General features: G+C 52.1%; 2 protein-coding genes across 8 annotated transcripts in view; one reads left to right on the forward strand and one right to left on the reverse strand.

Annotated features, from left to right (window-relative positions):
• POLE (DNA polymerase epsilon, catalytic subunit) overlaps positions 1-12,709 on the reverse strand; it is a 42,092-nt gene extending 29,383 nt beyond the window's left edge. For all 4 annotated transcript variants that reach the window (XM_074321694.1, XM_019748782.2, XM_074321695.1 and 1 more), the window contains exons 1-13: positions 12,298-12,709; positions 6,416-6,557; positions 5,939-6,019; positions 5,505-5,549; positions 5,272-5,364; positions 4,813-4,967; positions 3,476-3,617; positions 3,306-3,386; positions 2,454-2,561; positions 2,029-2,139; positions 1,698-1,783; positions 1,364-1,483; positions 45-177 (exon numbers count right to left, since the gene is read on the reverse strand). In XM_074321694.1, coding sequence (XP_074177795.1) covers positions 45-177; positions 1,364-1,483; positions 1,698-1,783; positions 2,029-2,139; positions 2,454-2,561; positions 3,306-3,386; positions 3,476-3,617; positions 4,813-4,967; positions 5,272-5,364; positions 5,505-5,549; positions 5,939-6,019; positions 6,416-6,557; positions 12,298-12,452 — 1,452 coding nt within the window. In that variant the 5' untranslated portion in view covers positions 12,453-12,709. The remainder of the gene's footprint in view (positions 1-44; positions 178-1,363; positions 1,484-1,697; positions 1,784-2,028; positions 2,140-2,453; positions 2,562-3,305; positions 3,387-3,475; positions 3,618-4,812; positions 4,968-5,271; positions 5,365-5,504; positions 5,550-5,938; positions 6,020-6,415; positions 6,558-12,297) is intronic.
• Positions 12,594-21,372, forward strand: PXMP2 (peroxisomal membrane protein 2). 4 transcript variants are annotated; one of them, XM_074321703.1, is made up of 6 exons: positions 12,612-12,798; positions 14,452-14,568; positions 15,923-16,085; positions 18,689-18,808; positions 20,626-20,712; positions 21,038-21,372. In XM_074321703.1, the coding sequence occupies exons 1-5, from the start codon at positions 12,677-12,679 to the stop codon at positions 20,698-20,700; spliced, it is 597 nt and encodes a 198-aa protein (XP_074177804.1). In that variant the 5' UTR covers positions 12,612-12,676; the 3' UTR covers positions 20,701-20,712; positions 21,038-21,372. The 4 variants fall into 4 exon arrangements, with proteins under 4 accessions (XP_074177805.1, XP_019604343.1, XP_074177804.1 ...); XM_074321704.1 differs by lacking the exon at positions 14,452-14,568 and having other exon boundaries at positions 12,594-12,798; XM_019748783.2 differs by lacking the exon at positions 20,626-20,712 and having other exon boundaries at positions 12,615-12,798.
• Positions 21,373-21,455: the final 83 nt, after the last annotated feature.

Raw genomic sequence — 21,455 nt, forward strand, 5'->3', positions numbered from 1 at the left:
GCCCCCCCCCCCCCAAGGTGCGGCGCCGGCACTGCGGCAGGAACCTGGGGCTGCTCCGTGGCCATCCGGCACATGTCCTCGGGGTCCAGCTCCACGGGGTCATAGCCCAGCTTGGCTTTGGCGGCTGCCTTGAGGTTGTGGCTGCCCACCGGAAGGTAACTGTCCCTCTTCACCCACCTGGGAAGGAGAGGAGAAGGCCAGGAATCCGTGAGGGGCCGCGAACTGGACACAGGAAGACAGGCCAGGCAGCGCGGGGCCCATGCGCCAGGTAAGTTCGCAGACACACCTGCCAACACAGAGCTGCCCAGCCGGGGCTCCAGGCCCCGCTTCCCTCCTGTCCTTGTGGGGAGAGGGATGCGAGCGAGGTGGGAGCGGGCAGCTGTCACCATCCGCGGCCTGTCCACCAGGGCTGCTGGGCTCTGCCCTCAGGCCCTGCCGTCACACTCCCTCCTGTCTGCATGTGGTCCTTTAGCAGGGAAACACGCAAGGACACCCTGTGCCCCGCGACCCCTGTGCCCGTCTTCACTTCTTCCCGATGAGTGACATCGCCTCCCGGGCCTGCAGCTCCTACTGCCCACGTCCACCCCGCCCCCCGGCCTCCACCCAGAACACCCCGCACTGGCCTACCCGGCACTGCCACCTCGCTGAGGCCCCACCTCTCCTCTGACTTCCCTTGACAGCGCATTCACCACCACCGTCTCCACGTGGATGGGGCTCCCAGGCCTGCTTCTACCTGTGACCTGCACTCTGCCCTACACCTGAACGCCCACACCAAATCCTGAGCCAGGCTTTCCTGTGCTCACACACCCTGGCCCCCAAATCTGTAGACCCCCAAGTTCTCGCCTCTCAGATATCTTAAGCCCACCCTTCACTCCTGTTCACATTGCAGCCAGGCCTACCCCCTCCAGCGCACGCACCACAGGCCTAACGAAAAGATGGATCAGCTTTAAAAGGTGTTGATGGCTCCCATGACAGCCAAGATGAAACGACCTCCCCACAAGGCACCGAAGGCTCGTGAGACCTCCAGCCAACCTTGGCACTCTGGGCCACCACAGCCCGCGCTCCGGGGGGCAGGGAGGCGAGGGACCTCATCCCAGGCCTTTCTTTCTGGCTGGGCAGCCCTGCCCTGAGGCCCAACGCTCAACATGTCTGCTGCACGAGCAGGCGACGACAGACATCACATCCCAGGACCCAGCCAGAGCCAACAGCTGTGTCCCCAGTGAGGGGAGCTGCTTCTCAGAGGCGCCGCCATCCCCCGAGAGGATGCGGACAGGACTGGCGTGAGCGAGAAGGGAGCCTGGACCCCACTCATGTACAGCCCTCAGGACACGCTGACGAGGGGCCGGGGAGCAGCGCGGCCCACCTGAGACAGTCCATGTGGATGCACTGGGGCGCCTTGTACTCCCCCTGGCTGTCCTTCTGGAACCCGATCTCCTCGTACATGCTCAGTCCGTGGGCTGCTGCTCTGGCCTCCACGAAGGGCCTGGGGACGATGGACAAGCACATAGGGCAGTGAGTCCCTAACTTGATGGCGCCGACCCAGGAGCTCCTCACTCGGGTGGCGCTCTTGCCTCTCCTACTTTGTTCCATCTCAGCCATTTCTCAAAGGACAGACCTGAAGCACTAAGTGTACTCAGTGTCCCGTAACGTCCCCTCTCGAACTCTTTTGTTACGTACAAATTAGACATTAAACTCACCAGTCAAAAAAGTCCCCATTGTAGGTGACCATGATGGTGGGCTTGGTCTCCTGGACGTGTTCAAACCACCTTTGGATTAGATGAACCTGAATTCAAGGAGTCACAGCATCAGCCGGCTGCATTTCCGCTCCTTCCAGCTCTTCCCAGCACCTGCCCAAGTTCAGGAGCGCCTCACACCAGCCCTGGACCCGCCCACTGTGCCTCCACACGGGCAGCAAGGACGCACACACCTAGTCCAGAAGCTGCTGTGCGGGTCGAGGCCTGAAGAGCCAACATGCCTCTCCTTCCCACTTCACCCCACACCGGCAGCTTCCCAGGGACACCTCTGTACCTCATCGGGTTCATTGAAGACACAAAAGGGCCCTTCGTATTCCGGCTTGGGGGTGAACTCAAAATCATCAATGTCCTCAGCAACAATCTCCCTGTTGGTGATGAGGTAGCCCTGGGAATTCACCAGCAGTCAGCGGGGGTTACACACAAGCCAGAGACACATGCCCCCCGACACTCGGCCCAGAAACTCCTGCTACAAAAATCTCTGTGGCACCTTCAAGGTGCCAAGAAGAGCTCTCCAAGAAGAGACGCGCTCCCTAAGCCCCCATGTCTGATTTCGATTGGAAGGTGGGAACATGTCTGGGTGGCAGAACAGCTTTGGGATCACACTCACTCATTATTCACCCCAAAAATACTAATCATGGGGTGGGGGACCAGACAAGGGCTCTGTTCCCAGGGGCATACATCCCAGAAGGCACTGCTCACCTGCCCATCGATCATATAGGAAATCATCATAATCTGGTCAGTCTCAGCATCGGGAAACTTGAGGGGCAGCTTGGTCGTCTCAATGTCAAATGCCAACACCACAGGGTCCTGGAGGGACCAAATGTAGCATTAAGCCAGCCACAAACCCAGCTGAGCTCTGGAGACGGGTCCTCTCGACACCCACCACCAGCTGCTCCACTTCCACCTGCTACAAGCAAGAGTCCAGCCGCCACAGGGAAAGGTTTCCAAAAGAGTGGGACAGGCACCTCAGGGCTGACTGACCCACATCAAACACCACGATTCACTGATGGTATAAAAACTCAACACGGACAGGAAAAGACTTGGTCATAGGCAAACTGGAGAACTGCAGAACACCTGAGTCTCAGAGCGCATTCCAATGCATGACCTCTTCTTGACCTGATGCCAACCCTGCCAGAAGACTGTGGTAGCGCCAACATCTTCATTTTGGAAATGAGAAAACAGAGTAGAGACCTTTCCACGACCACAGAGCTGTCCCTGAACCGAGGCCTGAATCCATTTTCAATCCCTAGTGAAGCTGTTTCCCCACATCACTTCACTACTGACTGCCCAGAAGTCAGAGCGCTCGCTCGGGCGCTGCGATCCAGCCTCGCTCACCTACTGACGTCACCTCGTGATGTGCAGGTGCAAAAGGAAATTATACTCTAGGTCAGAAATGAAGCAGGAAAGTGATTACTCCACAATCTCTTATGAAAGTATTTGAGGAAAAAGAAGCAAACAAGTCTTTCAAGCAAAGTCACCTGTCAGCACTGAATTAGATCTCTGCAGAAACCCAGGGGACATTCAGGACGGAGACATGTGAACAGTACTTACGGGTCGTTCGACCAGGTCATCCCGGCGGGTGACCTCCACTGGAAAGGCGTTTCCTCGGTACCTGACATTGTACCAGTGAGCCTGCGGGACGTGGGGCACATTTAATGGCGAGCTCACGTCTGTCTCCCCAGTGGACTGGGCTGCGCCGCCGTGAGGCATGGCCCACTCACCACGTGGATCTTCAGGTCGATGGAGAGACGGATGTGGTAGGGCACGTCGTACTCCCGCATGTCCACGATGTTGTCCAGCTGGTCAGCAGTCTTCTTCGAGGCTTCCTCTTCGTCGAGGATCACATTGCCGCCTTGCAGGACACTGCAAACAGAGTGCCGCTCACTCAGCACACTCCGCTCGGGCTGCAGGGGAGGCCCGCGTCCACACGGAGGACACGCGGCTGGGCTGACCAGGACAGACCCTTCTGAAGAAGGAGCTCAGGCGACCCTCCGAGCCGAGCAAGTCACACACACAAGGAAATTTAGTGTATGCTTAGGGCATGTGCATTTTATAGGATGTAGGTAATTAAAAGAACAAAGAAGAAAAAAAGCGCTGTTACTTTGGTGGTGTGTCTACAAATGTGACCTGCTCTCACTGAGCTTGTTTCTACATCAAGAAAAAGAGGATGATAATAACAGGCCCACCCTGCAGGAGTGTCGTGACATAACAGTCACAAGGCTCTTGGTTGAGTGATGGGTAAATGGTAACTATTTCTGCACTATAGTTGTTCCTATCATATCCAAGCAGAAAATCACTGTCACTAGAATAGTCTCTCCAATATTAGCCCGCTAAGCTTCCTAATACTGAATGGACTATTCGGGGTGTGGGGGAAAGACAGATAATGAGTTTCAGAGAAGACCTCGGGGGACTCGGTCTCTGGTTACACCTTGCAATATTCTGAAAAGTAATTTATGGGCTACCGGTGTGTGTGTGTGTAGAAATATTCAGAGTCCCTAACTGATCTTTTGTCAGAGAATACGAATAGTTCTGAAGTGATCACAACTTTTAATTTGCCGAGATTGCTTCTTCTTGATCTCTTCCCTGCTTCCTGCTACAGCTGATGTCTGAACGTTTGGAGAACAATATTTGGTGTCCTACGTTAAATTTCTCTGTATAACTCCAAGGTTCTCTGGAGAAGAGGTGCTGTGTAAATCTAGCCATTTAATAAAATTTGTAGACAGCTTAACACTTACCATAAACCACGAGAACAGACTGTGTTAAGGTAGTGGGATTAGGAATCTAAAATGTCTTCACCGTTATAGCAACTCAGTGCTAGAGCCACAGATCCAGCCCCGATGTAATAAATTATGACATGGGGAGATGCCATTTATGTAACACAACTGGAGAACTGTAAGAAATCCTCCGTAATTGCTCAGAAGTGTTTCCCCATCGATCAGAGCCAGTCATAAAGGCCACTTAACTGCTGGGTTTCCCCACCTCCTATCCATCTCAACTCAGGAGAAGGGGACCACAGCCCTGTGGACCAACTGGCTGCCGTGGGTGTGAGGAGGCTCACCTGGAGAGCATGGCTGTGTAGGTGCTGCGGGTGTGGCTCTGCTCCCGGTTCTTCTTCACGGCAGGGGAGATCTCCTTCCTCACTCTGACAAGGTCCTCCACGGTGTTGAACGACAGCTTAATGTAATTCCGCTTCAGACCCACCAAGTGATTTGGCTACAGAGTGGACAGAGTTCAAGAGAAAAAGGACTTTACTACGGAGAGAACATAAGGGCAGAACGATTTCAAAGGTAAATATCCTTGTCAAAGGGCTGGGACCTCCAAACCACCTCGTCCAGCTCTGCATGTGGCACCCACTGCGCCACCCATGGGTGTCACCCAGAGGATGTCCAGACAACCACCAAGGCCTCCTCCTCTGTCCCGCCCCACACCCACAGGTGCCAAATGGGGCCTCTTCCCATGTCACTCCTGGCAAAGCGGACCCAGCCTCATATACCCTGGAAGGAACAGTGACACTCACCAAGTCCAGATCCTCTTTGGGGACAGTCTCTACTTGAGCAATTTTACCCTGAAACTTCTTAGAGAGAAAAGATGAAACTTCTCGCTCACAACCCTAAATTGGGATGGTGATGAAAGGACTTTCCATTAGTAAAACCTACTTCCTTCCTTGCCTGTTTCTCTAGAGGAGTCTGCCGCCTCCCACAGAATGAGGAGGCACAGGCTGTCGGAACTGACTCTCTGAAGCAGACTCACCTTTCTGGTCGCAATGTAGAAGTACGGCTTGTAGGGCAAGGCCACCTGCAGTCACCAAGCCATCCGGGGCGATGAGAAGGCAGAGGAGAAGGGTAAGGACGGCTGTTTGCTGCGACCCCACGAGCAGCGTGTGCCCAGTGCTCCCTGGAGCTACCCAGCGCTTAAGACGGGGCGCTACAGGAAGGCGGGACCTGCACACGCCGCGGGGGCTCTGACACACACCACTGCCCGTCTTTCAGACTCTCTGCGCGAGCTTCTCGGACATCTTAGGTGCCAGTAACGTGGCTCCCAGGGGCCTGTCCCTCCCGAGGGGCTTCAGGAGCTGCACACGAGGAGCCTCCCAAACACCAGAGCTGAATGAACACTCGTCATTTGGGGCCCAGCTGTGCCTCGTCACCAAGTGGGCCTTAGCTTGTTGGGGTTCACGGGCTTACCTTAAATCTGCTGCCATCATCTTGAATAAAGTAGTAATCCACTGCACTGACTAAGCGCTTCTCTTCATCTAAAACCTCAGTCTACAAGAGAGGCCGCCCAAACCGGTGCAGGTTACCCTCCACTCTGTACAGGGGCCCTGTGCTCCCCACTTGTGGGAAACTGAGCTTTCTCCACCCCCTTTCACAAGAGCCCCATCATAACAGTCTCAGGGCGGATTTCTCTCAACTTGTCCCTCATCCTTGAAAGGTTTATTCTTATGTGCAACAGGGACACCCCTGCCCTTAGTCTTCCGCCCAGGGCCTCTATGGCCCAATGCTGCTGAAGAACAAAGTAGGAGAACTACAGACAGCCCATGTCTACCTGCTTCACCTGGACAGCAGGTTCCCACACCAGATGGCACCCACTCTTCCCACAAGGGCCACGCTACCACAGGCTGTGGAAGGAGGGGCGGGAGGAGGAAACGCCCAGGTGCTTACAGGATGCATGTTGATGAGCCAGCCTGTCCTCTCGCCCGGCTCCTTGAGCCTCTCAAACCCGAACCGCACATCCATCCTATCCGTCCACTGACTGCGCTCCAGGCGCTTGAGTGCCGAGACAGAGGAGGGGGTGCCATCATCCCTGGGTGGGAGGAGGAGAGCCTGTCTTCAGGGTCACAATGCTCTCCACTGCCACAGCCCTCAGTCCACCCGCTGTAAGCGTTCCACGTGTGACATGGTAGATGTGTCCCTGAAAAACCTTGCGTTTAGCAAGACAGCTCATTCTAATAACAGGACTTGTGGTAAAAATATGAGTGGGGCAGGACCCTCCAAGGCTGTTGAGGTCCATAAGCAGAAACTGGCAACGATCATAGTGGACATGGCTGCCTTGTGGGTATTAAAAGCGCACAAAGCCCAGCACGGCTCTTCTGACCGCTTATCCCAGAGAAAGGAAAAGCCATGTTCACACAATGTGCATGTAAATGTCCTCAGCAGCTTTGTTTGCTGTAGCCAGAAACTGAAAACCACTCAGCTACTCCTCACCCAGGGACTAGCTAACCTGTTACGTCCATCCAGTGGGGTGCTCCTCACCAATAAAGAGCAAGTTACTGATACTTGTGACAGCTTGGGTGAGTGAAAAGGCCAACCCCCCAAATTACACACTTTATCACTCCACTTACATAGCGTCTTGAAGTGACAAAACTAGTGATGGTGAACAGATGTGGCTGCCATGGGAGGTAAGGGGGACAGAGAATGGAAGGGCCGTGGCTGTAAAAGGACAGCACGAGGGATCTTTGGGGCAGAACCGTTGTGTCTTGATTGGGGTAGTCACCAGTATACAATGTGACAGAAGTGCACAGAACGAGAGACACATGCACACACGAGTGCCTAAGTGCTGTGTCTGTCCGTTTCCTGGCTGTGACCTTGTGTTCTATTATGTAAAATGTCACCATTTTACATAATGGTGGAAACTGGGTGAAGGGCTCACAGGATCTCCCTGTAATTTCTTACAATTGCGTGTCAATCTATAATTACCTCAAAATAAAAAGGTGTTTCTTTACCTATTTTTATGATTTTTTTTAAATGTGTGTGTGTTTTCTTTAAGATTTTATTGAGGAAGGGTGAACAGGGCTTTATTGGGGAACAGTGTGTATTTCCAGGCCTTTATTGGGGAACAGTATGTTTCTCCAGGGCCCATTAGCTCAAGTTGTTGTCCTTCAATCTAGTTGTGGAGGGTGCAGCTCAGCTCCAAGTCCAGTTGCCGTCTTCAATCTTAGTTGCAGGGGGGCACAGCCCACCATCCATTGTGGGAGTCGATCCGGCAACCTTGTTGTTGGGAGCTCGCGCTCTAACCAACTGAGCCATCCGGCCACCCCACCAGCACCTCAGCAGCAGCTCGTTGTCTTCAATCTAGTTGTGGAGGGCGCAGCTCACTGGCCCATGTGGGAATTGAACTGGCAATCCTGTTGTTCAGAGCTCGCTCTAACCAACTGAACTACCCGTCCGCCCCTCTTTACTTATCTTTAAAATGTTAATTCCCAAATGTATTATTAGTTTGTTTCTTGGTAGAATGGAATTAACAATGTCTGCCATGTAAGATTTTCATGCATATCGAAAGAGACAGTGGATGCAAGAGCACTTTGAGAATTACAAAGTCAGTAGCGCGAGCGCAGTACGATGGAGCAAACGCAAGAAGCTTGAAGATTTTTGGACTGAATTCCAACTCTGCCAACACAGCGCTGATGATTAAATCCCATGGGGCACACAGTATGCAGACAGGGTTCTTTGTACACAGTATACTCAGTAAATAGTGTGTGTGGTGTTTATCAAAGACAAATATAAATATAAGGGAATGGCCACTTTTTGTTGTCTAACAGGTATTAGGTTGGTGCAAAAGTAGTTGCGGTTTAAAAGGTTAAAAATAATTGCAAAAACCGCAACTACTTTTGCACCAACCTAATAACATTCTGTAATGTCTGAGTTATTTAAGAGAAATGAGTTGAATGAACTAGTCATCTGCTTTCAGTCGTATAATGTGAATTGGAAAGTACTCGCTGGACTCTGTGGTGCCGCACTATGCCAGGCCGTGGAAACAACACACAGAACTGGCACGCGCACTCAGGTGGCCACAGCCACCTGGGACAGGGCGTTTCACCTGAGTCAGGAGGACCGTGAGACAAGGACGCTGGCAGAATGTCGGGCTGCATGGTCCAGCCTCAGTGCATGAGCGTTTAGATGGCAGGGTTCTAAGCTAAGCCATTTCCTCCTTTACATCGAGAGATGGCTTTATTTTCTGTGCAGCAAAGTCACTAACCACGTTTTTACAGAGATGTTTGTTTTCAGGCACAAAAGCAAGGGAGCAGACATGCTGAGCACAGGAGAAGAGTGCAGCCGCCACCTGACATTTGTGCAAGACTGGGGCACACCTCCCTGGGGAAGGAGGCCCCACTGCAGGTGCTCATGGGATGTTCTTCATACGCAGGTTCCCTAACAGAGTGGTGACAGGGCATCTGTGCAACACTCCAGCTAAGAGCTTTTCCCTTTCCTACTGACCACGCAATTCTACTCCTCTATTCCGATCCCTTTGCCTGGGGGAAAATGCAAACAAACCAATACAATCTCCACAATTTACTGACATCATTCTCCTGTTTACCAATTGCATATGAGCTAATTGGGGTTACAGAAACACCTATGGCAGAACAGATTATACCTTTAAAATGTGATGTGTCTTCTGGGATGCCTGGGTCTAGATGTTAGTACATCTAGATAAAAAGGGGAATATAATATTGCCCTGTGTGAGAGGAACTATCTCAATTGACAAAGAAACTCGCTTTTCAGCTCTTCAGTACCAGGACACCTGCCTCAAACTTCCCAAGCCTTTCTCTGGGTAGATCGTGTAATAATAACTCTTCACACAGATTTTACCGTAAACCTTAGTACTTAATGAAGACTTTCCACCACCAGAACTATCTAAGCCTGTTCTGATTCTAGAACTTAGGTTCACCCCAAATTGTTCACAATCAATCTTTAACTCCACAGGTATGATCCCATCTAGATAGACCAGAGTCATTACAATTTAGCTATCTTCAAAACAGAAAAATCCTTGTTTATTAGCATTCCAACTTTTTAAAAACATTGCTAGTTTCTTCTTTAAACCACAGTTCTGAGATTCTGTACCCTGAATATTTTTTGGCAAAAAATCCTATTTGTTTGCTAAGCCAAGTATATTCTCCACTTCTCAAAAATGTATAGCTAAGAATCAATATCCCATGGCTTTGTGTCGAAATGTAATTAAATGAGCTACTTTATGAAGCAATGAGCAGAGAAAACATGGAAATGTTTAGGGTGGTGCTGGCAAGCAGAGAAGTGGTGAGTGGAGACGTAAATCCACCCCGAGCAGAAACCACCAGGTTCCCACGAGCTGGCATACCAGTTCTCATTCCTGCTGGACTGCTCTCCTGGCCAGTGTTCCCTGAGCTGCTCCTGTGCTCTGCCGAACGACAGAGCCTTTGGGTTTCTTTGTAGTATTCCAGTTCTCAAAGGCATTCTCCTCAACTCTTCACAGATATTCATTCCTTCCCTTCCAGCACCGCTCATTTTTCAACATCGGATGCTAGCTCCTTGCTACGTGTTTCCTGGTTCCTGGGATACGACAATTCTTGAAACTACATGACCCTTCCATTCCAACACTAGTAGATTTCTCCACAAAGTGGGTGCTTCTAAAACAGTGCCTATCATTTGACCTGGCAACTTCCACGTCTAAGAACTTACGCGAAGGACACTGACATGCAGTACATTGTTTTACATACAGATGTTCATCACCGCGGTTTATGAGACGGCGGCAAAAGGAAGCCGTCTAAATAAAAGGAGACCAGTGACAGAAAACTTAAGAAATTTTTTTTGAACCAAGCCTTACAGAATTCAAGTCCTTAATTACTATAACATTTGACCAATTGTCAATTTATAAACAGAAGTAGAGAATTATTTCCTGAGAAAACTCTTCCTTTACCTGGAGGTGTTCCTTGGGGCACCTCCACTTGAATAGAATGACGTATCTCAAGATTAGGGTCCTTACTTTTCACAAAAAGATTATAACCACCTGCTGTAGGCAGAATGCCCCCCCCACAAAGATGTCTATGTGTTATCCAGGGAAACTGTATTACCTGACAAAAGGGACTTTGCAGGTGTGATTAGAGATTGTGAGATGGGGGTGATCTGGGCAGGCCCAGTATAGTCACAGAGTCCTAGGTAAGGGAGACAGGGAGAGAAGCTAGAGATGTGACGCGCTGTTTTGAAGGTGGAGGGAGACGCCATGAAATAAGGAATGAAGCTACAGGAGGCAAGGGAATAGACTCTCCCCTCCAGCCTTCAGAAGGAACAACGCCGTCAGCATGGTTTTTAGAACTTCTAGAGCCGTAAGAGAGTAAGTCTCCATTGTTTAAGCCACTAAGTGGTAACTTGCTACAGCAGTAATGGGAAACCTACATGTCGCCATACTCTACAACTGTTCAATCTCTAAAATAGCTGGATTCACACAGCTATTAAATCAAACACACAGGAAAAGTATTCCAGGCCCTGCTAGAGAACACAGCTAACCTCCGTCCGAGGCCCAGATCTTTACCAAAATCAAGACTGAGTGCAGTGCTGTGTACGGAGAACTGCTCTGAGGACACGCAGACCTCTGCTCTACATCGGTCCAAACACCCTGGGTCGGGTCTGTCCTTGCATCAGGCGAGATGGAGTAAGAGGATTAGGAAACTGCTCGCTTTGGAGCACATCTCCTCCCAAAACTGTTTTCTCTGAGCTGCATATCTCACCTTTTGTGCCGTGACAGTACAAAATCTGAAAAGCAGAGATACTAGTAACAAAAATAATGCCTACTACCTCCTGATTGCTTACTACTGACATGGTCCAAGCATACACTGTCTGTTCAGTTCTCACGACAACCCTTAGGAGGGGGCTGTAAGCATCCCCATTTCACAGAAGACACTTAGGCACACCCACTGCCACCATGCACTGTCCCATGGGGCACACTCAGCTCCGAGGATTAAATGAGCTGCTCAATGTCAACTGTTCGGAACAGACAGCAGACGGTGAGTGAAAAGCGATCACTGCTGTGCATATTTCTGCAGCACCCATACCTCTGCTGTAAGGACATCGCCAGGCAGTGGCGCGGGACAGCGAAGAGCCTTCCAGCAGTTATGAACTCAGACAAATGACTTCACATCTCTGAGCCCAGATTCAAGTATAAAACGTAGGCAACAGTCCCACGCTCGTAGGGTTTCCCATGAGGACTAGAGGCCACTGCGAAGACCAAGAACTTCGCACGGGAACTACTGTCAGAACAGTTGTAAGTAAGGACCCCGCCCGGTTTCTCCTGTTAAGTGTCGGTGAAAGGCTGTGCGGGGCGCACGGTGTCGCCGTGGGCTGCGGAGCGTGCGAACACGTCGCCCGGGCCACCGGGCAGCCCACGTCTGGCAGCGCGGCCCAGCGCCGCCGCCTCTGCGCCCCCGCAGCGTCCTGGCCTCCCTCCTGCGCCTGCATCCTCACCGAATACGCCGTGGGCCCCGTGACCGAGGGGTGCTGCCAACAGCCCGCGGGGACGCGGGGAGGACCCCGGGCTGCGCACAGCGCAGTCCGACGGGAGCCACCCGTCCCGCCCGGAAGCTTGGAAGGAGCGGCCGAGCTGCGCGCCGCGAAGTGCTCCAGGGAGCCCTCGCCAGCCTGGCCTCCCTGCTCGTCACCGCGAGGGGCCCACAGCCACCGCCGCCACCCAGGCGGCGCGAAGCCGGGTGCGGCCGCCTCAGCACGAGCCCGGAGCCTCCGCGGAAGGGAGAGGCCCCGAGCCCGCCGCCCGCCCGGGATGACCGGGCGCCCCTCACCTGCTGGCCTCGCCGTCTGCTCGCGGCTCCGCTAGACGCCGCCCGCTGTTCCTCAGCACCATTTCGCCGCCTGGGCTTCCCAGAGAAATTTGGCGCGCTCCCACCAACTCTCGCGAGAGACCGGAAGCGCCCGGTCGCCCAATGAGGAGGCTCATCGCGCTCCGCCCAGCCGAGCTCCAATCACCTCCGGCGCCTGAGGGGCGGTGGCCCGTTAGGGACTCGGGGAAAAGTGTGCTGAGGCGCGCGCGCCGCACACGCCGGGGTCTGTCGGGGGTGGCGCTGCGGACCACGGCGGGACGAGAAATGTCTGGCCGTCCCCGAGCCTGGCCGCCCTGGGGCCGGGTCAGCGCCGCGGGCGCGGCGTGGCGCGGCGGAGGTGATGGCGCCGGCGGCGTCGATGCTGCGGGCGGAGGCCGGGCTCGGGGCGCTGCCGCGGCGGGCGCTCGCCCAGTACCTGCGCCTCCTGCGGCTCTACCCGGTGCTCACCAAGGCGGCCACCAGGTCGGCGCGGAGCGGATGGGACCGGGCGGGGGGCGGCGGGCGGCCCGGCGCTCGGACAGCCAGAGACCTAGTAGCTACACAGACGCCTGCTGCGTGGGGGTTGAGTGTGAAAGGCCCAATCCCCGTGTACACAAACGACCCTCCAAAGATCTGAGGTTTTGTGCATTCGGCTCTGACCGTTACTACTTTGGCCCAGACTGAAGGGCAGCACAAAATCAAGGAGGGCTTCCTGCAGACCTCCGGGTCTTCCATCGTTGGGGCTCGTAGACATCGTCCCCGCGGTGAATGGGGCCGGCAGAGTGGGGGAAGCCTGTCGCCGGCCCAGCTCCTTGCAGCGTGTTAGTCCCTGAATTTGTGCTGAGAATTAGAGGCAGAAGCCTTGAGGAACGGCCCGGGAAGGCTGGGCAGGAAGGTGTTCAGGTTTGTTTGCTTTGTATTTGGGAGAAACTGACCCAGCGCCCTCGGTCCGCTGGTTAGCTCCGCCCTTTGATCTGGAGCACTGAACTTTTTAGGAGACATGTCCTACTTCATTACTTTTGGTTAACTAATTTTATAAGCTTGTTCCGCTTTATTAATTCAGCCTTTCATAAAAATGCACAGCGTGCTTCCTGTGTACTGAGCAGTGATTAGCAGTGATTCAGATAAGTGTATAGGGTCCCGGCCCTCTTAGAGCTTGTATTTTAGTGAAGAACTGGACAAAAAGGTAAATACGGATAAAGTGGTTAGGGAATTTCTCTGATCTGAGGAGATGACATTTGAACAGAGGCCTGAGTGAAGGGAGGGCACAGGCTATGCAAAGAAGGGAAGCAGAGCTCTCCATCAGGTACAGCGCGAGCAAAGATCCCGAGGGAGGAGCAAGCTAATGATGGAGGAGCGGAAAGAAGGTCTGTGCCGCTGAGAAAGTGAACAGTGAGCAAGGGAGCGGATGAGAGAAGTGGCCAAGGATCAGCTCAAGGACGCCTTTATCGCCCACACTAAGAAGTTTGGATTTTTTAGCTCAGAGAGCTCAGAAGGTAGCTACACCAAACCTTGCAGTGACTGGGCCTGTCTCCATCTTTCTACTGAAATTTATATTGTGATCATTGCGAATTCACATGCAGCTGTAAGAAATGATACAGGGAGATCCCTTGTGCACTTGCCCAGTTTCTTCCATTGTTAACATTTTGTAAAATTAATACAATATCACAGCCAGGACACTGGCGCGGATACAGTTCATAGATCATACTCAGGTTCCCCCTGCTTTTCTTGTACTTGTGCGTGTGTTTAGTTCTATAGATTTATCACATGTATAGGTTTGTGTACCCACCACCACAGTCAAAATACGGGAAAGTGTCATCATAAGGATGTCCCCTGTTGTCCTTACAACCATATACCTCCCTCCCACACGTGGTCAATTTGTGCAAAGTAACAACCGTCAGGATATCCACAGTGATGAGTCCACCAATTGGAGAACTTGCTGAGCTGGTGCGCATGTGCGCGCATGCCTGCATGTTCTGCCTCCAGCCTTTGATGCAGGGCCCTACACTGCTGCCACTTTAATAAGGATGTATCTCCACTCCTCCCGTTTGATCTCGGGACAGCCATGCTAGGTCCATGGGGAACAAATGCCCCCTGCTGGCGGTCGCTGTTCTCTGATTACCTCTGTGTCCACAGTGGCATTTTGTCAGCACTTGGGAACTTCCTGGCCCAGATGATTGAGAAGAGGCGGAAAAAAGAAAACGGCTCTCAAAAGCTAGATGTCAGTGGGCCTCTCAGATATGCCATTTATGGGTGAGTTCCATAGAGGGGCTGGTTTACCCGGTAGTTGACTTAAGTGCAACAAAGCTAGGGTCTCAAGTTTCTGAAATAATCTAATTTGGAAAAATAATTTTTAAAAGCATTGAAGTAATCATGGGAAAAACCAGAACAGTGGACGGATAATGTTCACTTATTTTATAGTTTCATATGGTTTTCATTTTGAATTGCATGGGTGGGAGTGGCCGTCTTCATTGCGCTGAGAACTGGGGGCTGATAACTCACCTGAACCTAAAGTCAGACTTCAAGACTCGAAGACCCTGCAAGTGGGAAACACTCAAATATGGCCAGTCAGTTATTTTCATGGCATAAACATCCAGGAAAGGAAGACTTACATGTCCAGTTTCTGAACCCCTTTTTGAACTGCAAAGCACAGCGATTCAGGAGTTGTAGCAATAAACCCACCAGGTTCTCTGGCCAGTCATGTTTGTGTAACTGGACTATTTTGAAGTATTTTGCAATGAGTGATTTTTTTTTTCAATTCCAAATTCACAAATACCATTTTTGTATTTGAGAGCACTGTTAACTTCAGTCATCACAGCTTATCTATAATGTATTTAAAGTCTCGGTCGTCCCACCATGCCAGACGCAGACTAGATCAGAATCACCTGGGCAGCCTTATCCAATTAGTTTTCCCTGCTCTAGGCCACCTGCCATTCTATGGCAGGTTGGGAAAAGACAACTAGGAGCTGCTTGTTTAAAGACTTTAAGTGTGAGGAGTGGGAAGACCTCTGAGTCCTTGCCCATCTTATGGCTGAATTTTATGGAGCTGCAGGGCTGTTGTCCACTAGATGTAGGGTGGGCTTCAGTCCTCTCCAGAGAAGCCTGTACAATTGGCAGTGAAGGGCAGCAGTACAGACAAGCTCCCAGGATGGGAGCTCGAACACCAGGCTGCATCTGCGTACTTAGTACTGAGCACCTTCTGAGCCAGGCCCTGTGGACACAGCAGTGAACAGACACACGATGTTCTCTTATGACGCTGAGAGGAGATCATGACATGTAGTGAGAAATGCTATGAAGAAAATGAAACGGCCCAGAACAGAGTGGCAGAGACAGTGGTGGGTGACTTAGGAAAATCAGGAGAGACCTCTCCAAGCCAACAGTGTTAGGGAGCCGGCCACGTGATGATGGGGGGCTCCAAGCTCCAAGGCAGGAACAAGTCTAGTCTGTCAGCAGCAGAAAAGAATGCCTGAAGCAGATTCAAAGAAAGAATACTTCCTAGAAGGCCCACAGGCCTGTGTGATCAGTGTGAGGGGCTGCGGGAGGCAGGTTGGCACCTGGGCTTGCGCAGACCGAGGAGAGCAGTCCAGCTCACCCCCGTGGGGCGCAGCTTCTTGTTCACAGGGCCGCTGAGTCACTACTTCTACCTCTTCCTGGAGCGCTGGGTCCCGCCCGAGGTGCCCTTGGCAGGGGTCCTGAAGCTCCTCCTGGACCGTGTCCTCTTTGCGCCCGCCTTCCTGTTGTTGTTCTTCGTCGTCATGAACTTCCTGGAGGTTGGTCTCTGAGCAGCACCTAGGACAGCTCTCCATGTCACAGGATGCTTAGCCTGGCACCTGTGCACGGGGTTCAGGAGTCTGGGAACTTTTCATGACACTCAAAGGGGACTTTCATGTTTTCCTTGATGAATGTGGGAAGCAAAGCAGTGTTATTAGCCATGCCTGCTGGTCGCAGTAGAAATTCCACATCAGTGACATATCCCTGAAGGTCGTTTAGGCTCATTGCTCCTTGCACGTGCCATTAGGTCTTGTCACTGAATGTGTTAATAAAGAAACACCTATGCTAGTCTATCAGAGAATTGTTTTCTGAACATTTTGATTGGTTCCTTTGTAGTCCTATATGTTTTATTTTGTACATTACAACACCTGATTCTGAGAATGGGATCCAGGCGTTACCAGACTGCAGAAGGGACCCTGGCAGAGTGTCACCCGTGCAGTTGCAGAGGCCTGTGTGGACTCTGCCTGGACATCACAAGTGTTCTGAAGAGGCTGACTTAATGTCACAGCCCACTGCATGAGAGGTGTGCTAATGTACCCACACCTAGTCCCTTCCCAGTTCACTGGCACCTTCAACCCCTCGCCACCTGTTCTCTGCCAGGCACTCTGTGCCCAAGACACATCATGTTCTTCCCTGAAACTAATTTGTTTCAACCAATCACAGCAGGTAGAAGCTTCTCAGGCAGGTTTTATTTTAAAACAACATCTTTGGAGTTCCTGTTACTAAGGATATTCCCCTTAGTGTGTAAAGTGACCCTGGGGAGAAATAGAAAAGATATTTAAACTTACCTGTGGTTGCTAATAAGTCCCTGATAGTAGAAACTGTTTGGGAAGTCTTTAGGCAGTCTGAGCTAGGAGGAAGCAAAGGGTGCCCACATTAGAAGTGAGGGTACCAGGCGGCTTCTCTTTATTTCCTTCCAAATATGAAGGGAATATATTTTCATTAAGAAACAAAAGCCCTGCACGTATATGTCAAGTGCTACCAAAGTGCCTAAAGTACCCACCACGTAAATGGCACACGGGGGAGCACACACTAAGTCACATATTTTGGCCGTTAGACACGACGTTGCAGCATTCTACCATCTGCCTGTCCTTTTGTGTAAGGATCCCTGTTTGGTTAGTTCCTAGACTTGTCCTGAAAGCCTGTCCTTGATTGTCGTCCCTGCAGTGGCCCATAATAAGAGCAACCGCTGACATTTATCGAGCACTTGCCTTGTCCCAAGCTCTGCTTCCAGTGCACGTCATTTTAGGCTGGCATCTCCCCTAGTTGACATCTGGGGAAGCCGAGGCCCCAGGGTGAATCACTGGCTGATTCCCGTCCCTGTGGCGCGTGAGTCCTCCAATCAGGCTAGACCCAGGCTGTGTGACTGCAGTGCTCAGCCCTGACGGTGTCTCCCCATGTGAGGTTCCTTTCCCCACTCTGACAACTGTGATGGTAATTTTCTTTTACATAGTTTGCAATCTGATAGGTGAAAAATAATTTACATATATGTATGAAGTTGAACACCTTTTTATATGCTTATCTGTATTTCTTTCAGGAACTTTAGTTTTATCTGTTAGAGTGCTCGCCTTTTTTTTACTGATTTGTATATTTGCATATATTAAGGATACCAGTGCTTTATCAAATAGTTGCAGACATTTTCCCCATTTTCAGGTGTTTGCCCTTTAGCTGCACATAAAGTTAAAACGTTTGTATAAAGTTAAAAATGGAAAGTTGCATGTTTTTCATAGTGTCTTTTGCACACAGGAGTGTATTCAGATGTCATTGTTTTCCGTAGTGGACTTCCTTAAAGGAAGAGACTGGAAATACTCTCCTACATCCTTCTACTCTCATGATTTCATTGTGTACATTTTGACGAACCCAAAGATAATAGAAATATTCTCCTGCACTTTCCTCTAGTGTTCCTATGGTTTTATTTTTATTTGTAGTGGGAGAGAAGCCTTCTGTCTTGGTGTTTTCCACTTATACAGCAAATTGCCTCATTACCATTTATTGAACAATCCCCACTTTTGAAACATTCACTTTATCATGTTCTCGTAACCATATGTACAGGCCATTACCTGGGCTCTGGTCTTTTGATGGATCCTATTCATTCCACTATTTTTTTGGGCTGTTGCTACCAGACTTAATTACCATATTTTATAGTATTTTTAAGTCTGTGGTAAGGTAGGCCTTCCCTCATTCTTTCTCAAGGTGGCCATTATGCATTTATCCTCCCAGATGACACTCAGAATTAATTTATGGGGTCCATTTTTTAAAAACTCCTGACAAGTTTTGATTGGAGATTATTTTGGAAAGAACTGACAGCCGAGCCATAAGTAGTTCCGATGCCCAGGGCTATCGAGCCGTGTGAATCACCAGTCAGGTCAGCTCTGTAAGGGGCAACGACCGGTCGTGGACAAATGTCCCCGTTCCGATGATTTTCCAATCGGACGCCTAGCTCCTTGTAGCTGCACTGCTACACGTGTGTGCTGTCCACATACAAACGGAGCCAAATCTAGTCGAAGAACCCCACCGTGTTCGGGTTTGCGGCCCCCCAGGCCTTGGTGCCGCTGCGAGGGCAGCGGAGCTCGCTCACCGCCTGCGTTTCCCTCCTCTCCAGGGCAGAGACGCGGCCGCCCTTGCCGCCAGGGTGAGGAGCGGATTCTGGCCGGCGCTGCAGATGAACTGGCGCGTGTGGACCCCCGTGCAGTTTATTAATGTCAACTACGTCCCTTTGCAGGTGAGCCAGAGCGCGCCATCCTCCACCAGAGGCCATTTCCCAACAGCCATCCGGGTTCCGGACTCCGCCCCGAATCCTTTAGCTCCGGATTCGGAGGCAAAGCGCCATAGAGTGGCTCCCGAGCGAGGTCCACTTTCATGCGTTCGCCGGACAAACGTTTTTAAAAAGCCCGGGTTTCCTAGGGATGAGGCCTTCCAGACGTGCAGCCCCACGCGCGCGCAGGTGCAGAGAAACCGCGAGGGCCGCCTCACCTGGTGACGTCAGAGCCGCACGTGAGCGCGGGGCGGGGCCTGGCCCAGTGCGACGTGCGCGCAGAACGCGCTCTTGGGGAGCTCCGGGTGGCTCGGCGCTTTGGGCCCCAAGGGGGACCCGGCAGAGGAGTGTCCGCGGGGCCTCTGCAGGGCGCGCCGCTCGCTTACCGACCGCAAGCCCTGCTGGCCGGGCGCCGGCTCTTCACTGCACACCAGTAGCAGCCCCTCTGTGTCCCGCTCCCAAGACCACTCCGGGGCGGCGATTTGCTACAAGGGCTCGGCGCAAGATTGGTTAGAGGCACGCGGCGAGGATCTGCAAGTGGGTCCTAGGAATCCAGTGCAGGCCCCCCCGTGCCCCCGTGCCATCTCAGGGCAAGCTCTCACGCACCAACAAAACGCGGCAACGCCTAGGAAAGCCCACTAGAGACCGCGCTGGGTTTAGTGCCGGGCTGCTCGGGTAGGCGCCCCGGAGCGCCACGCTCCAGGAGAGAGCCAGCGGTCAGCATAAACCGCACCGTCTCCCCAAGCCTCCCAGGCACCGGGAAGCCGGCCTAGTCAGTTGGGGGGGGGGGAACCCTCCTGAAATCCAGGTTCCTGGATGCCACCAGGCCCGTCCAAGAACGACAGCCTCAGGCCTGCTAGGCCAATCCTTTTCTCACACCATCTAAGTAACCGTTTTAGGGAGCACAAAGGGATTAGAGCTGAAGCCCCGTGGCCGACTCTGCAAATACACCAGGAAGTAGCAGAAAACCGGGAGAAGGCAGTGAGAGATCCATAGTAAACGTAGGTCGTTAGAGCAGAATGAAAATCGGTTGGGTTTCCATGGGCTTTAACAATCGACGACCTTCCCACAAACAATTTCAGTGGTTATTTGGGAGCTGAAGCCACATTGCTGTGAATCAAGGAAAGTGGGGAAGTAGAAATCATGAGTCTAGAAAATTCTCTCCAGAAGTTTGTGAAGAGGGCCAGGGGAGGAGGCTGTGAAGCTGGAAGCATCCTCCAGCTAAATGGATGTGCACCAGCTGCCCCTAAGGGAAGAGGGGACTGGGCTATGAGCAGGGAACCCTGGAGACAGAGGGCCCTTCTTCCTGACAGGAGGTGACTATTTACGAAGGACCAGGGCGGCGTGTGGGTGGGGCCAGACAGGGGGAGGAGGCAGGGTGGGAATTTGGAGGCGAGTAAAGGAGTGAACTTGTGGAGGGGAGTCACTGGAGAAGAGGAGCCAGCGGAGGCCGAAGACCCTGTGCTGCATGGGTCTGGGGCTTGGGGAGGCGAGAAGGCTCAGGCTGGAGGTTATTCCAGGGAGCGCAGTGGGGAAACAGGAAGGTAAGAAACGGGCCATGGGGTGTAAGGTGCATAGAGAAGGAAACAGGCGTCAAGACAGAATGGCTGAGGATATAGAGGGACCTATGGTTGGCTCAAAGGAGAGGCTGGCAAGTCCAAGCTTTCCAAGTCACAGGGACAGAATGCTGCCTGGCTGGACTTTCCATCGTGGGTGGTTGCAAGCGAGTGCTTTTGGGGCAGTGGTTTAGTCAACAAAGGTGTATGTGTGCCCCACTGCTCTAGATTTGGGATGCGGTAACAAGACAGACCACACTGCTACTTCCGCAGAGCTTACCTGCCAGTAGACTCGCTGACTAGAGGTGACTTCAGGTGGGTTTGTCTGTCAGGGCAGCGGGACAGTGAGGGGTCAGTGACGGGCAGGTCATGGGGTGTAGAGGGGCTGGGTGAAGTCACACACATGATGGCAAGCCCTAGGAGAGAGGCTGAGCCAGGCGTTGAGGTGCTCAGGGAAGGACAAGGGACAGTCACTGTTTTCCCTGCTGGCCCAGGCACGTTGGCAGGAACGCTGTCCTCACCATGCTATGAAGTGGAGGCAATGGGCTGGCTGGGGAACGAGCCATCCTAGAGTCCTAGAGAACGGCTGCCCTCCCCGTGCCAGGGCCTCACTGACGTGTGCCCGTGTTTTCTTTGGCAGTTCCGGGTGCTTTTTGCCAACCTGGTGGCTCTGTTCTGGTACGCCTACCTGGCCTCCCTGGGGAAGTGAGGACGGCCTGGAGAGAACGTCACCTGCCCCGGGTGAGGAGCAGAGACAACCCGGTCAGGACTTCATGTGACTCAGATGCCCTCAAATGATGGATGGAGACACTGCAATCTCTTACCATCAGAATCTTGTATTTTTAAAAAGGCACTAGCTGAATTCACGTGGTGCTGCCCTAGAAACTTAAAAGATAGTAATGATTTCACTTGTCACCTTGGATTGAATTAGGATCACAGCAAACAATAATATAGCTTTTTCAGTGGTGATTTTAATTCCTCAGAGTGATTGCTGTGGCTTTGGAAGACATGCACGATCGGAGGGCTGCCCTCACATTTTTTCCTAATTAACTACTGCT

The sequence above is a fragment of the Rhinolophus sinicus genome, linkage group LG16, assembly GCF_036562045.2.
Source record: "Rhinolophus sinicus isolate RSC01 linkage group LG16, ASM3656204v1, whole genome shotgun sequence".
Classification (NCBI taxonomy): Eukaryota; Metazoa; Chordata; class Mammalia; order Chiroptera; family Rhinolophidae; genus Rhinolophus; species Rhinolophus sinicus.

Excerpts from the sequence above, each read along its gene's own strand:
- PXMP2 (XM_074321703.1), top strand. The coding sequence starts at position 12,677 with ATGGCGCCGGCGGCGTCGATGCTGCGGGCGGAGGCCGGGCTCGGGGCG. Across the intron at positions 16,086-18,688 it reads TCGTCATGAACTTCCTGGAG|GGCAGAGACGCGGCCGCCCT; the intron begins GTTGGTCTCTGA and ends CCTCCTCTCCAG. Across the intron at positions 18,809-20,625 it reads TCAACTACGTCCCTTTGCAG|ATTTGGGATGCGGTAACAAG; the intron begins GTGAGCCAGAGC and ends CCACTGCTCTAG.